We start from the raw sequence: 13,550 nt of genomic DNA on the forward strand, positions 1-13,550 counted from the left end.
TCACAGACGGGTGTTCCTCATCCTTTATGTGCATCGGTGTGTCAAAGACTAAAGAAATGTTGATAGACTTTTGCAAACACCTGTCAGTCACCTCTCATGTCATTGAGGATCAAGCCGTCGAGCGGGTCCATAATTATAAATATCTTGGCACTAACACTGATGACAAGCTGTCTTTTGATTTCCATGCTGATGCTGTTTGCAAGAAGGCACATCAACGCATGCATTTTTATAGGAAACTGCAGAGTTTTAATGTTGCCAGCACTTTTATGAAAATGTTTTATTCTTGTTTTACTGAATCTGTTCTGACCTTCTCTTTTATTTGATGGCACGGCTTACTTTCCCTCAAATACAAAAACAGATTGCAGGGCATAGTGAAAGCGTGCAGCAAAATTGCTTAATGATCTTTCTGACGTGTACAAGCTCAGAACCCTAAGTAAGGCCCGCTCACTCCTCACTGAGCAGAGCCGCCCCTTGGTTGGTGAGTTTGTGTTGCTCCCGTCAGGCTGCAGCTACATCGTGCCAAGATGCAGGACAAATAGATTAAAGCATTCTTTTGTCCCTGCTGCCATAAGTCTTCTAAACAAGTGACTGATTAATCTGTTTGATCTATTTACTGGTGTCTTCTGTGCTATATGATGTTGTTATTCTGTGATTGCTGTTGATTGTTTTTGTTGCTGCTGGCCAGAGATGTTCACAAGTCTTTTTTTGCAAGTCCAAGTCAAGTCTCAAGTCTTTGGTCACGAGTCCAAGTCAAGTCTCAAGTCTTTGCGGGGTGAGACTTGGTCAAGTCTCAAGTCTTTGATCACGAGTCCAAGTCAAGTCTCAAGTCTTTAAAAAATAAAAGTTCCATGTCTCTTCTGGTTCGAATGAGCCTTCATTTGCTGCCGTCCGGTCTGCTAAGAATAATGCACAGCTATAGCTAATAAATTCAAAGTGTTTACTGTATTATCATTGCTCCTTTATCTTTTAGCATACAGTATCAGTACTGAGTAGTTGTTTGTTATATAACCACTTTACACATACCTATTTAAAAACATCAGGGGGGTAAAAATTTTTTACGTCATGTCAACGCCACTCAATATAAACAATTGTGACAAGCAAATTGTTGGTGGGTCAAATGCCCTTATTAGTTTTAGTCATATTTAGTCAACTTGTATTCTTTTTTGTTTAGTCACATTTTAGCCGACGAAAAGGCTTGGCATTTTAGTCTAGTTGTAGTCGAAGAAAATCCAAAGTATTTTAGTCTAGTTTTAGTCAAGTCTTTTTTTTTTAGTCTGCCGAGTAGTAACATGGAGTAGTAACATGAAGGGCGCAAGCCAGTAATTTCGCCTTGGGCGGCAACATACGCAGAACCGCCACTGCTTCCGCGTCAGGCACACACGCGAGTCACGAGTCGCCCGGTTCTCCCGATGTACAGTCCGGGCCTGTGAGGTACTGGCGCCGTGGAGTGTGAGGAGCGCACCCGACGTGTAATAGGTTGCCATGGTTACCATGACGAGGGGAGGGAATGACATTAAGCTCGTCAGACGTTTACACCAAAAAAAAGAAAACAAAGATTGTTCACGAGTCCCAAAACACGAGTCCGAGTTGAGTCTGAAGTCTTTTGGGCACAAATCCAAGTCAAGTCTGAAGTCTCTGTGTGTGCGAATAAAGACTCCTTGAACCTTGAACCTTGAACATAAATACAATAAACGCTAAGAACAGAATAGAACAGAATACGAATAAACAGAATAAAACAGGAAGTGTGAGTTAAAATTGAGTTAAAGTTGAATAAATCAGTTTCCAGTCGTGGTTCCTCCTCCTGGTCCTCCTCGGGGAGGAACCCGCTCTAAACCTCTTGGCTGACGATTCTCCTGTTTCTGTGACAGTTTGTCTTTTCAGAAGCAGCAGCAGAGGATCTGAGAGGCCCTGGAGGACTCAGGGAGGCAGGCCAGACCAGGACCACCAAGAGCCTGGAGACCAGCAGCAGGAGCTTCACATCCATCCTCACAGACTCAGCTGGACCTGGACTCAGCTGGAGCTGGACCTGGACTCAGCCGGACCCGGACTCAGCTGGACCTGGACTCAGCTGGACCTGACTCAGCTGGACCTGGACTCAGGTGGACCTGGACTCAGCTGGATCTGAACCTGGACTCAGCCAGACCCGGACTCAGCTGGACCTGGACTCAGCTGGACCTGGACTCAGCTGGACCTGGACTCAGCAAGACCTGGACTCAGCTGGACCTGAACCTGGACTCAGCAAGACCTGGACTCAGCTGGACCTGAACCTGGACTCAGCCGGACCTGGACTCAGCTGGACCTGGACTCAGCTGGACCTGGACCTGGACTCAGCTGGACCTGGAACTGACTCAGCTGGACCTGGACTCAGCTGGACCTGGACCTGACTCAGCTGGACCTGGACTCAGCTGGACCTGGACTCAGCCAGACCTGGACCTGGACTCAGCTGGATCTGGACCTGGACTCAGCTGGACCTGGACTCAGCTGGACCTGGAACTGGACTCAGCTGGACCTGGACTCAGCTAGACCTGGACCTGGACTCAGCTGGACCTGACTCAGCTGGACCGGGACTCAGCTGGATCTGGACTCAGCCGGACCTGGACTCAGCTGCACCTGGACCTGGACTCAGCCGGACCTAGACTTAGCTGGACCTGAACCTGGACTCAGCCGGACCTGGACTCAGCTGGATCTGGACTCAGCCGGACCTAGACTCAGCTGGACCTGGACTCAGCTGGACTTGGACTCAGCCGGACCTGGACCTGGACTCAGCTGGACCTGGACTCAGCTGGACTCAGAGCTGAATTTGAAATCCCTGGACCTGGACTCAGCCGCAGCTGGACCTGGACTCAGCTGGACCTGGACTCAGCCGCAGCTGGACCTGGACTCAGCTGGACCTGGACTCAGCCGCAGCTGGACCTGGACTCAGCTGGACCTGGACCTGGACTCAGCTGGACCTGGACTCAGCTGGACCTGGACTCAGCCGAACCTGGACTCAGCCGGACCTGGACTCAGCTGGAGCTGGACTCAGCTGCAGCTGGACCTGGACTCAGCTGGACCTGGAATCAGCCAGACCTGGACTCAGCTGGACCTGGACCTGGACTCAGCTGGATCTGGACTCAGCCGGACCTGGACTCAGCTGGATCTGGACTCAGCCGGACCTGGGCTCAGCTGGACCTGGACTCAGCTGGACCTGGACGTGGACTCAGCTGGACCTGGACTCAGCTGGACCTGGACTCTGGTTTCATCAGGAGCTGGTTTGTGTCGTGCTGCCTGGACGGGAGCTGTTCCTTCACTGACAGAGTGAACGCTGCTCTGCTCACCTTCTTCATGCTCAGCTCTGAACCCAGGATAACGGCCAGGCTCCTGACCCCTGACCTCTGACCTCTGACCTCTGACCTGTGGGGCCCAGCAGACCCGGCTGTGTTTTGGCTGATGGGCCAATCAGCACCGTCTCTGTTGTCTCGCTCTTCAGTGTGAGAAAAGCCAAATCCATTTAAAACCAAACCATCACGACTGGAAGCTTTTAATAATCTTAATCTGCATACTGCCCGGGACACACACACACACACACACACACACACACACACACACACACACACACACACACACACACACACACTGTATCATTAAGCCCATACAAAAGAATCAGAGTGGATTTGTGCGGCTGCTGACTCAGCACTCAGCACTCACAGGATGGTGACATCATCTTCCTCCGACACGATGAAGGAGGTTCACACTCAAACTGCAGCAGACGGACACGAGCCCAGAGCGTCCCAGTGTTTTCAGTCAGGTGAATGATTTCACTACAACACACACACACTCACTCACACACACACACGCACGCACGCAAGCGCACGCACAGACACGCACGCACACACACGCACGCACGCACACGCACACACACCTGTCAAATATATTGTGGGAAAAGCAAAATATTGCAAGACAAAAGTTTTGCGAGAGAATACAGAGCTTGTTTGAGAGAACTCAGAAGATACTGTGAGAGGAGCTCTGTAGCTCTTCTGTCCGAGCCGCTTCACTCTGACTGACGGTGCATGACACTTAATTCTGACTGGATTATAATCCAGATTAATAGTGAAACAACAGATGAAACGTTTCCTCAGCCAGTGAGTCAGACAGTCAGTCAGTCAGTCAGTCAGTCAGTTAGACAGACAGACAGACAGACAGTCAGTCAGACAGACAGCCAGTCAGACAGTCAGTCAGACAGCCAGCCAGTCAGTCAGTCAGTCAGACAGACAGACAGACAGTCAGACAGTCAGTCAGACAGCCAGCCAGTCAGTCAGTCAGTCAGACAGACAGACAGACAGTCAGTCAGTCAGTCAATCAGTCAGACAGACAGACAGACAGTCAGTCAGACAGACAGACAGACAGTCAGTCAGTCAATCAATCAGACAGACAGACAGTCAGTCAGTCAGTCAGACTGACAGACAGTCAGTCAGTCAGTCAGTCAGACAGACAGACAGACAGTCAGTCAGTCAATCAGTCAGACAGACAGACAGACAGTCAGTCAGTCAGACTGACAGTCAGTCAGTCAGACAGTCAGTCAGTCAGAGAAAATGACGGAGGAACGCCGACGCGTTCCTCCTCTAGAACCGTCTGGCTGAACTCCAGAGTTATCTCCAGAGTTGTGAAGGTGAGCCGGTCGCCCCGCGGCTCTCTGCTCTGACGGCCTCACGTTCTTCTCTACGTTCTTCCAGGAACACAGCACCGTGGATTCAGAGGCTTGTGATGATGATGTAAAGATGGAACTGGAACAAAACGATATGACAGCGTCCACAGTGTTTTCTTCTGAATAAACCATAAACAATCATAATAAACATATAAAATCTGATTTTTTTCCCCTCTAAATCTATGAGTTTAATCTCGAAAATTCAAAGTTGTTTTTTTTTCTCAGAATAGTGCCAACACACACTCTTGATATTTTCCCCCCCAACAACGGAAAAAATGCGTCGTCACAGATCTCACAGGAGTTTGACTCATGAAACCAGACTGAACAATGAAGGACGCACCACAGCACGTTTGGTTCTTCTGTGTTTTTCACTTTAATGATGACAGTCTGGTTCTTGCACTGGTTCTGGTTCTGGTTCTGGACCAGATCAGAACAATCAGCACGATCAGCTCTACGGATCAATGTGTTGATTGACTGATCAGTTTATCCAGGAGCTGTAACTGATGAACCGCTTGGTTCTTCATGAGCGAGAGGCCTGGAGGCTCCGTGCTGCCTTCAGGGGTCAGGGGACGTTACATCACCGCGGCTCATAATGAAGTCCCTCGAGCCGGCGGTCATTTCTGCCCGATAACATGTTTGTTTGTCCGGGAACATTTGGACTTCACGACGAGCCGCTAATCACCGTGTCGCCGAATTCCCTCGGGGACAAATTACAGCGAGAGGCGATAATTAACGAGCTCCCCTCTGAGAGAAACCGCCTGAAACAAACAACCTCCTGACGGACGGACGGGCCGGCGGCGAGAGGACAGGTTTCATCATCACACGGGCCGCCTGCAGCTCCTCAGAGCCTCAGACGCAGAATCGGGCCTTCGACCTGGAGTCCCGTCCGGTCCGACTTCACGAGGCCTGAAGACACAACCTGAACGTGGAGCTCGTCCGCGGGGTTCCTCGCAAACATGACGGCCTCTCCTCACCGTTATTCTCACCGTACGAGCCGCCGTCATCATCGGCACAACGTGTGTTTCCATGGTGATGCAGATGACACCCGACTGCACGTCACTGCTGAACCCGGTGATGCCGCAGCTATAAACTCCATCACTTCCTGTCCAACCTCTTCAGTTTACACAAGATCAAAACCCAAATCCTGCTAAAAAAAAAAAAAAAAAAGACAGAAATGCTGCTAAATAATCTCTTCAAATTAGCTGCCTGGATTAAAATCTGAGGTCACAAGTCTTGGTGTCTTAGATTCAGATCTGAGCTTCAAGTCCCACATGAACAAGGTTGGAACTGGAGTTATGAGCCGGCTGCCCTGAAGCTGACCTTCAGGCTCCTTCAGGCTGCAGGTTCCCTGCGGCCGGGAACAGGCGGTCAGGGCGGACCTCGTCAGCCGGCTGCCACCGCCACCCGGTTCTGGATAAGCAGAAGATGAAGTGTTGCACTGTATAAATAAGACAGCTCAAGAGTTAAGATTAATTTTTTCACTTAGACAGAGCCAGGCTAATGACTCCCATAGACTTCGTGCCTTTATGCTAAGCTAACAGGAAATGCTACCTGGGATAGCTCTGTTTGGGCTCCGTGTCAACATCAACATCCATGAAATGAAAAACCTAACCTGAAATAATAAACTTCATGAACATAATGCAATACATCTGTCTATCAACTATAAGGTAGTCCAACCTGATAATAAATATATTATTATATATTAATAAATATATTATGAAAAATATTTTGACATACTCTGGCTTACATCTCTAATAACTGTGAAATCAAATGATGAGCTGTTACAGCTGTAATACTGCCTCCGGTCCACTAGAGGGCTGCAGAAAGAGAATGTAACTGGGGCGAGAGCCCCGGGGCCCCCAGTATGAAATGACATGTTCCCTTATGTAAGTATTGTTTGGATGTTGAACACTGACAAGTAGGAAGCACAGGAGGAAGTTAAATATAATAAATTATAATGCGTATTAGAGCAATTTTAGCAAAAAATACTCTGGAGTTGGGGGAGGGGCAGGTAAAAACCCAAGAAAAGACTCAAGATTGTATGAGACTAAAGTCGGAAATTTATAAGAAAAAAACTATGAAAATGAGTCTTTCTCCTCCTCTGTCTGTGGCTCCACCTGTGCTGCCCCCTGCTGGCCGTGTCTCAGGCCTGCAGCTGATCCCCTCAGCAGATTCTACTCTGACATGGGATTCAGGAACAAGGAGATCCTGCTGATCTGAGCCCAGAATCAGCAGATTGTTTTCTTCTGAATCGGCCCAAGTCACAGCAACGTCTCTTCAGAGTCCAGATGCTGAGGAGGAGGTTGGGGTTCTGGACTCAGACCAGCAGGATTTCCTTCAGACTGGATCCCACAGGAGGAGAACAAATTGGTTTAACAGGTTTTTCTCATGAATTGAAGAGTTTATAACCTGAGGATTTTTTTTCTTGTGAATTTCCGACAGTAATTTCAAATTCTCTCTCAACTGTGTAATTTTTTCTCTCCCTACAGTGGTGCGAATACGGCGTCATAGAAAATGGTCACTTATCCTTCCTTATCCTTTATTTTTTTTCAAATTAAAACAATTTCTAGTGAATTAAACTGAAAGAAACTACAGTGAAATGAACTAATCCTTATTTTGCTGAAGAGACACTGTGAGCCCTTCATGGACCCCGGGCGGCCTGTTGAAACTACTGGATTATAGAACTTTATTAGGGGCCGGGCCACCGAAGCTGCCAGGACCCTCTTGTATTCCTGCATGATCTTCTTCTTTCTTTCTTTCTTTCTTTCTTCCAAGGAAGTCCTAGTCCCATGCACGAAAAATCACCAAATTTTGCACAAAGGTCCAGTCCCATGCCAGATTACCTCAGCTGCAAACACAAGACAATAGTCCTGATGATGGTGCTACAGCAAGCCTCTAAATTTAAAAACTTTGAAAATTTATAATAAATCAACCATATGTGCTACAGCTTTGCAACTTTCATCAAACTGTAGCCCCAATACTGAAGAAACTTTTGTACACTTTACACTTAAACATCAGTTTTTCACGTATGGAGCAAATTAATCATTGTTAAAAACAAATGACCAACATCTCCATGCTGTCTAGATGCAATATGTGTATTTTCAGATTTTTGTCTTGATGACTGATTTTTTTTTTTTTTTTTTTCAGTGGTTAGAAATCTGCCTTTCCATGCATAGGCAGCTCTATCATGTGACTGGCTTAGTCAGTTTTAGAAGCCTCACATGAACTGACACTTGCCAATTAGCTCAGTAAGATAAAGCCTTGTCCTTCATGCCAGAAATTGTGAGTTCAAGCCTCAACTGATGCAAAATGCACATTAGAAAGCCACCTTCCTATTCTCCACTTGTTGCTCAGCATTGCCTAAATTAGCCTGGCCCTGACCATTGCTGCGCAGCAGCTATAATTTTATATTGAAATGATGAAAGTGCATCTTAAAGGGGATGTGAGTGGCATGCTGAGTCAGAACTTCCTGTCAGAAACCTAGCAACCTATGGGCAGGTGTGGGGGGTGGGGGTCATTTAAAGGCTGCAGGAGGAGGCTCTGGGCTCCTGGCCTCGGGGAAACACGCCTCCGAGTCCGAGCCTCCTGTAAGCACAGCAGCTCCGCTGTGGGACGGCAAGTGCAAAATGCTGAGTGTGCGGTCGTTTCTAAACGTGAGCTGGCAGGTGTACATACGCTCCATGGGGCGAGTGGAGCGCCGCTTTAAACCTGACGCATGATGGCATTAACCTTCATCACATGTTTACCTTTCACACTGAATAAGAGTTGAATTTTTCCTGGTGTTTTCACTTTAATTTCCTTTTGTGAACCAAAATGGCAAATTCTACACAGTTTTCACATTTTATACTTTCTGCTTATTTTGACAGCGGGCATTTGAAATACTTGTTTTTCACAGTTATTCTGCTGTTATATGTGGTTGTCATTATTTCCAACTTCTTGCTCATCGCTGTGATTTGCGTGAACAGGAGCTTGCACGAGCCTCTGTACGTGTTGCTGTGCAGCCTGTTTGTGAACGAGCTGTACGGCAGCGCCGGCCTGTTCCCCTTCCTGCTGCTGCAGATTCTGTCGGACTCGCACACCGTCCCCACCTCCCTCTGTTTCCTGCAGATTTATTGCCTGTACACGTATGGAAATATAGAGTTTGGCTCTTTGGCTCTCATGTCCTATGACAGGTACCTGGCCGTCTGCTGTCCTCTGCACTATAAAACACACATGACGCAGAACAGGGTGGCCGTCTTCATCGTTGTGGTGTGGTTGTTCAGTTTCATCAAATGCATGGTCACCGTCGTCTTCACCGCTCACCTGCTGCTGTGTGGGAACATCATCAATAACCTGTACTGCAACAACTACCTGATCATGAAGCTGGCCTGCTCCGACCCCCAGGTCAACAACATCTACGGGATGGTAAATGGTTTTTTCAGCATCGTCACGCCCATGACTCTGATCCTCTTCTCCTACACGAGGATCCTGCAGATCTGTTTCGCCGGCTCCAAGAGGACGGTCACGAAGGCCGTCAGTACCTGCACGCCTCACCTGGCGTCTCTGATGAACTTCTTCTTCGGCGTCTGCTCGGAGACGCTGCTGAGCCGGCTGGACATGTCCGCCCTGCCCCAGCTGCTGCGTGTCGTCCTGTCGCTCTACTTTCTGATCGTCCAGCCGCTCTTCAATCCCTTCATGTACGGGATGAGAATGTCCAGACTACGAAAGGCGTGTAAAAATCTGCTCCGCTGTTTAGCGTAATTTCACAAAGACAGATTTTTATTTCATGGCTACAGCAGCACTAATATGCCATCATAGAAAATATTTGTGTGTAGCTTTTTAAAGATAAACTACTATATTCTGAGATACACTGCAGTGAAATACACTAAACCTCACTGTGCTGAGGAGACCCTGTGAGCCCTTCACGGACCCTGGGTGGCCTCTTGAAGCCACTTTGAAAACTGCTGGGTTATTGAATTTTCTTTTTTTTTAATATGAAAGGAAAAAGCCTCTTGACCTGGCATTTGAATGATGACTGAAAAACGCAGATGGATTCATGGAGGTCAGCTGTTATGACGTGCACCGTGCTCCCTCACCTGTCATAAGGCATCATTTTTTCTTTTTTCTGCATCAACTTAAACATAAACATCTTTTTCAGTCAACAGTCATGTTTATCACATTCTCATACTGCCTCAGTTTGTCATGAACATATTGATAAATTAAATATGAAAAAATTACATAAAGTTGAGCCAGGCTTTCCCACAGTGTAATGACATTAGTGACATAGAGCAGGTGTGGTGTTGAGTGTGTAGTGTCTGGACATCAATATGCATCAGTATTGACGCTGCTTATGTACAACTGAGAGATTACAATAAACACATCTTCAAAAAAATATACATTTTCATGCACACCATCTTTTTTTCCATCATGCAGGCAGGCTGGACCGTCGCTCATGAGTTTAATAGTCATGTCAGATTTTAATAATGCCTCATTCTGTCACTGATACAGCAACAATATCATATCAGTCTAATTAACTCACTGGCTGCCAGACGTTTTCAGAACAGAAAGCCCCGAATGCGTTTCAGAGCATTCTAAATGATCTTTCAAGACCCACAGAATAGTTTGTTCTATGACTGTAAACACCAAAACCACCAAAAGTCTAACTGACGTTGCACGCCGTCATTGGCAGTCAGTGTTTGGATATGAATTGATGGTGATCGCTGTCAGTGGCAGTTAATGGGTTAATAGACCGCACTAACGGTACTGTTTGATAGCACTACATGATATGATAGGCAAGGTGTAAATTAATTATGAAATATTAAATAACACCTTGGACTCATGTCTTTCCAAGTCCACCGGCTGAGGCCTGGAGGTGAAGCTGAAGCTAGCAGGGTAACGTTAGCAGGATAACATTAGCAGGGTAACATTAGCGGGGCAATGTTAGCAGCATAACATTAGTGGGGTAATGTTAGCAGGGTAACATTAGCAAGGTAACGTTAGCAGCGTAACGTAACGCTGTCGAGCGCTGCGTCCTGCCTCCAGGCGCTCGCCGGGCCGCGGTGCAGGTGCGAGCTGTCAGGACAGAGGCGCCGCCGTGCTCGGTGCATGCTGGTGTGGCGTTAAAACGCTGCTGAGGCTGTTGTTTTTAGTGTCGCTTTAACTCCCTGACAGCAGAGCGTGATGCATGGATGTGATATGTGATGTTTGTACATCCAAAAACCAACACAAATATTATAGAAAAATAACATAAACGACATAAAACATCTGTCGTAACTATATATGCATGTATGTACACATATAGTACATTATATACGTATATGCAAAACAAATGTCTGCCACATATTCACACATCCAGTTCTTCATTTTTCTGGAAAATAAATAATGTAATGTAGTATATGTACATATATTTCACTGCATATAAGAGACTTCAAATATTTTTACTACATGTGTGCATGTTTAACTTTACATATCTGTGTTAAACAAATAACAGACTCATAAATATGGCCATATAAACTAGGCAAAAAAAGTTCTGCACTGCTTTTTCAGTCTGTAATTTCTCCCCTTTATTTATACCCAATAGTGTTGTATCCTATACCGTTGTAAAGCCTGATTCGTCCTCTTTCCAATGAGATACAACTTGTAAGGATCCTGCATTTCTCAAATGAGTGACACCGGTAATTGTGTGGGAAGCGACCAATTTTTTTTTTGAGAAAATCCCCTGCAATATTTTTTCAGCTGATCATTTCTCCCATTTAACAATACCGATTGGTGTTGTCTTTCATACCGTTAGAAAGCCTGATTAGTCCCATTTTCAATGACAAATAAGTTGTAAGGATTGTCAATCGATTGGTATGACCAACATGGCTAAACATGTTCCCTAACCCCCTTTTTGAGGGGAGCAAAATTCCATTCAGTGTGTTTTCAGTTGATCATTTCTCCCCTGTGATCAGACCAGTTGGATTTGTGAGTTATACTGGTGGAATGCCAGTCCCCTTTATAAGAGGGTAGAACTGTAAGGACGAGGAAACACAGCTAAACAGGTGGGAAGCACAATATTTTATCATTTTCTCATTTTGCCATATGCTGTCAGTTAAGTGCCAGTTAGGTGCACCTGTGAGTGCAATTTAAATAACAACAGAGGAACAGTGAAGGGAATTTTGCTGTTGTATGTTGTATGTTACATGATGTGTGTTGTATATGTTGTATGTTGTTGTATGCTGTATGTTATATGTTGTATGCTGTATGTTATATGTTGTATGTTGTATATGTTGTATGTTGTTGTATGTTGTATGTTATATATTGCATGTTGTATGTTATACGTTGTATGTTACATGTTGCATGTTATATGTTGCATGTTGTATGTTATATGTTGTATGTTGTATGTTACATGTTGTATGTTGTATATGTTGTATGTTGCATGTTGCATGTTGTATGTTGTATGCTGTATGTTATATGTTGCATGTTGTATGTTGCATGCTGTATGCTGTATGTTATATGTTGCATGTTGTATGTTATATGTTGCATGTTGCATGTTGTATATGTTGTATGTTGTTGTATGTTATATGTTGTATGTTGCATGTTGTATGTTGCATGTTGTATGTTATATGTTGTATGTTGTATGTTGTATGCTGTATGTTATATGTTGCATGTTGTATGTTGTATATGTTGTATGTTACATGTTGCATGTTGTGTGTTGCATGTTGTGTGTTGCATGTTGTATGTTGTATATGTTGTATGTTGTTGTATGTTATATGTTGTATGTTGCATGTTGTATGTTATATGTTGTATGTTGTATGCTGTATGTTATATGTTGCATGTTGTATGTTGCATGTTGCATGTTATATGTTGCATGTTGCATGTTATATGTTGCATGTTGTATGTTGCATGTAGTATGTTGTGTGTTGCATGTTGTATGTTGTATGTTATATGTTGTATGTTGCATGTTGTATGTTATATGTTGTATGTTGCATGTTGTATGTTGCATGTTATATGTTGCATGTTGCATGTTGCATGTTGTGTGTTGCATGTTGTATGTTGTATGTTATATGTTGTATGCTGTATGTTGCATGTGGCTGGGTGAGCTGTGTGTGCGGCCCCTCTGCGAGCAGGAAACAGGAGCAGGCTTGTAAAAACAGACTGAGCTGTTTCTTTTCAGCTCTGTACAACAAGAGGAGGGCAGTTTTGTGAGATGTGGGAACTCTCCGGTGTCTGTGTGCCCCGGCCTGCTGTTTGTTCAGTGAGTGTGTGTGTGTGTGTGTGTGTGTGTGTGTGTGTGTGTGTGTGGCGGGCAGATGGACGGCTGAATGGACAGAGGTGTAATTAAACTCTCGTCTGTCAGCGGCCGGCTGAAAGACGATCTCCTGCCGCGGCGGCTCTTTTCTCCTCCTGGCCTTCCTCTTCCTCTCTGGTCGGCCGCTCGGCTGCGCAGCGGGCTGGCGGGGGGCCAGGCGCCCGGGGGCCCCGGGACCTCCGCCAGCAGCACCGGAGCATGATGGGATACCTCTGCTGCACGCTGCCCTGCAAAGCCAAAGAGCAGCGACTGCAGAGAGAGTCCGGCTGGGGAACTTGAGCCTGATTGGTCAGCTGGTCAGGGATCAGATCTTCCTTGACGCTGCAGTAACAGACCCTGTGATAAGACTCAACATGTTTCACTGGGATCAGTTTATCACACAAAGTGTTTACTGTCTCTGCCACAATCACTGTCCTGTAGTACTACTAATAATCTACTACTACTACTACTGATTCTACTACTGTCACTACCACTGTTACTGCTAAGTAAGTGAATAAAACTTTATTCATGAGCACTTTAGAAAACAGACAGTTACAAAGTGCTTCACACACGTGGAAAATAAAAATAAATGCATTGAAAAACAAATGCATAAAAAGC

The 13,550-nt window shown here is 45.8% G+C and overlaps 1 protein-coding gene across 1 annotated transcript; it reads left to right on the forward strand.

Annotated features, from left to right (window-relative positions):
* Positions 1-8,497: 8,497 nt before the first annotated feature.
* On the forward strand, positions 8,498-9,424 carry LOC115369790 (olfactory receptor 11A1-like). Its single transcript, XM_030066457.1, has one exon. The coding sequence runs from the start codon at positions 8,498-8,500 to the stop codon at positions 9,422-9,424; it is 927 nt and encodes a 308-aa protein (XP_029922317.1).
* The last annotated feature ends 4,126 nt before the right edge of the window (positions 9,425-13,550 follow it).

The sequence above is a fragment of the Myripristis murdjan genome, chromosome 13 (assembly GCF_902150065.1).
Source record: "Myripristis murdjan chromosome 13, fMyrMur1.1, whole genome shotgun sequence".
Classification (NCBI taxonomy): Eukaryota; Metazoa; Chordata; class Actinopteri; order Holocentriformes; family Holocentridae; genus Myripristis; species Myripristis murdjan.

Bases quoted from the DNA above. Each gene is read 5' to 3' on its own strand.
- LOC115369790 (XM_030066457.1), top strand. From the start codon at position 8,498: ATGGCAAATTCTACACAGTTTTCACATTTTATACTTTCTGCTTATTTT.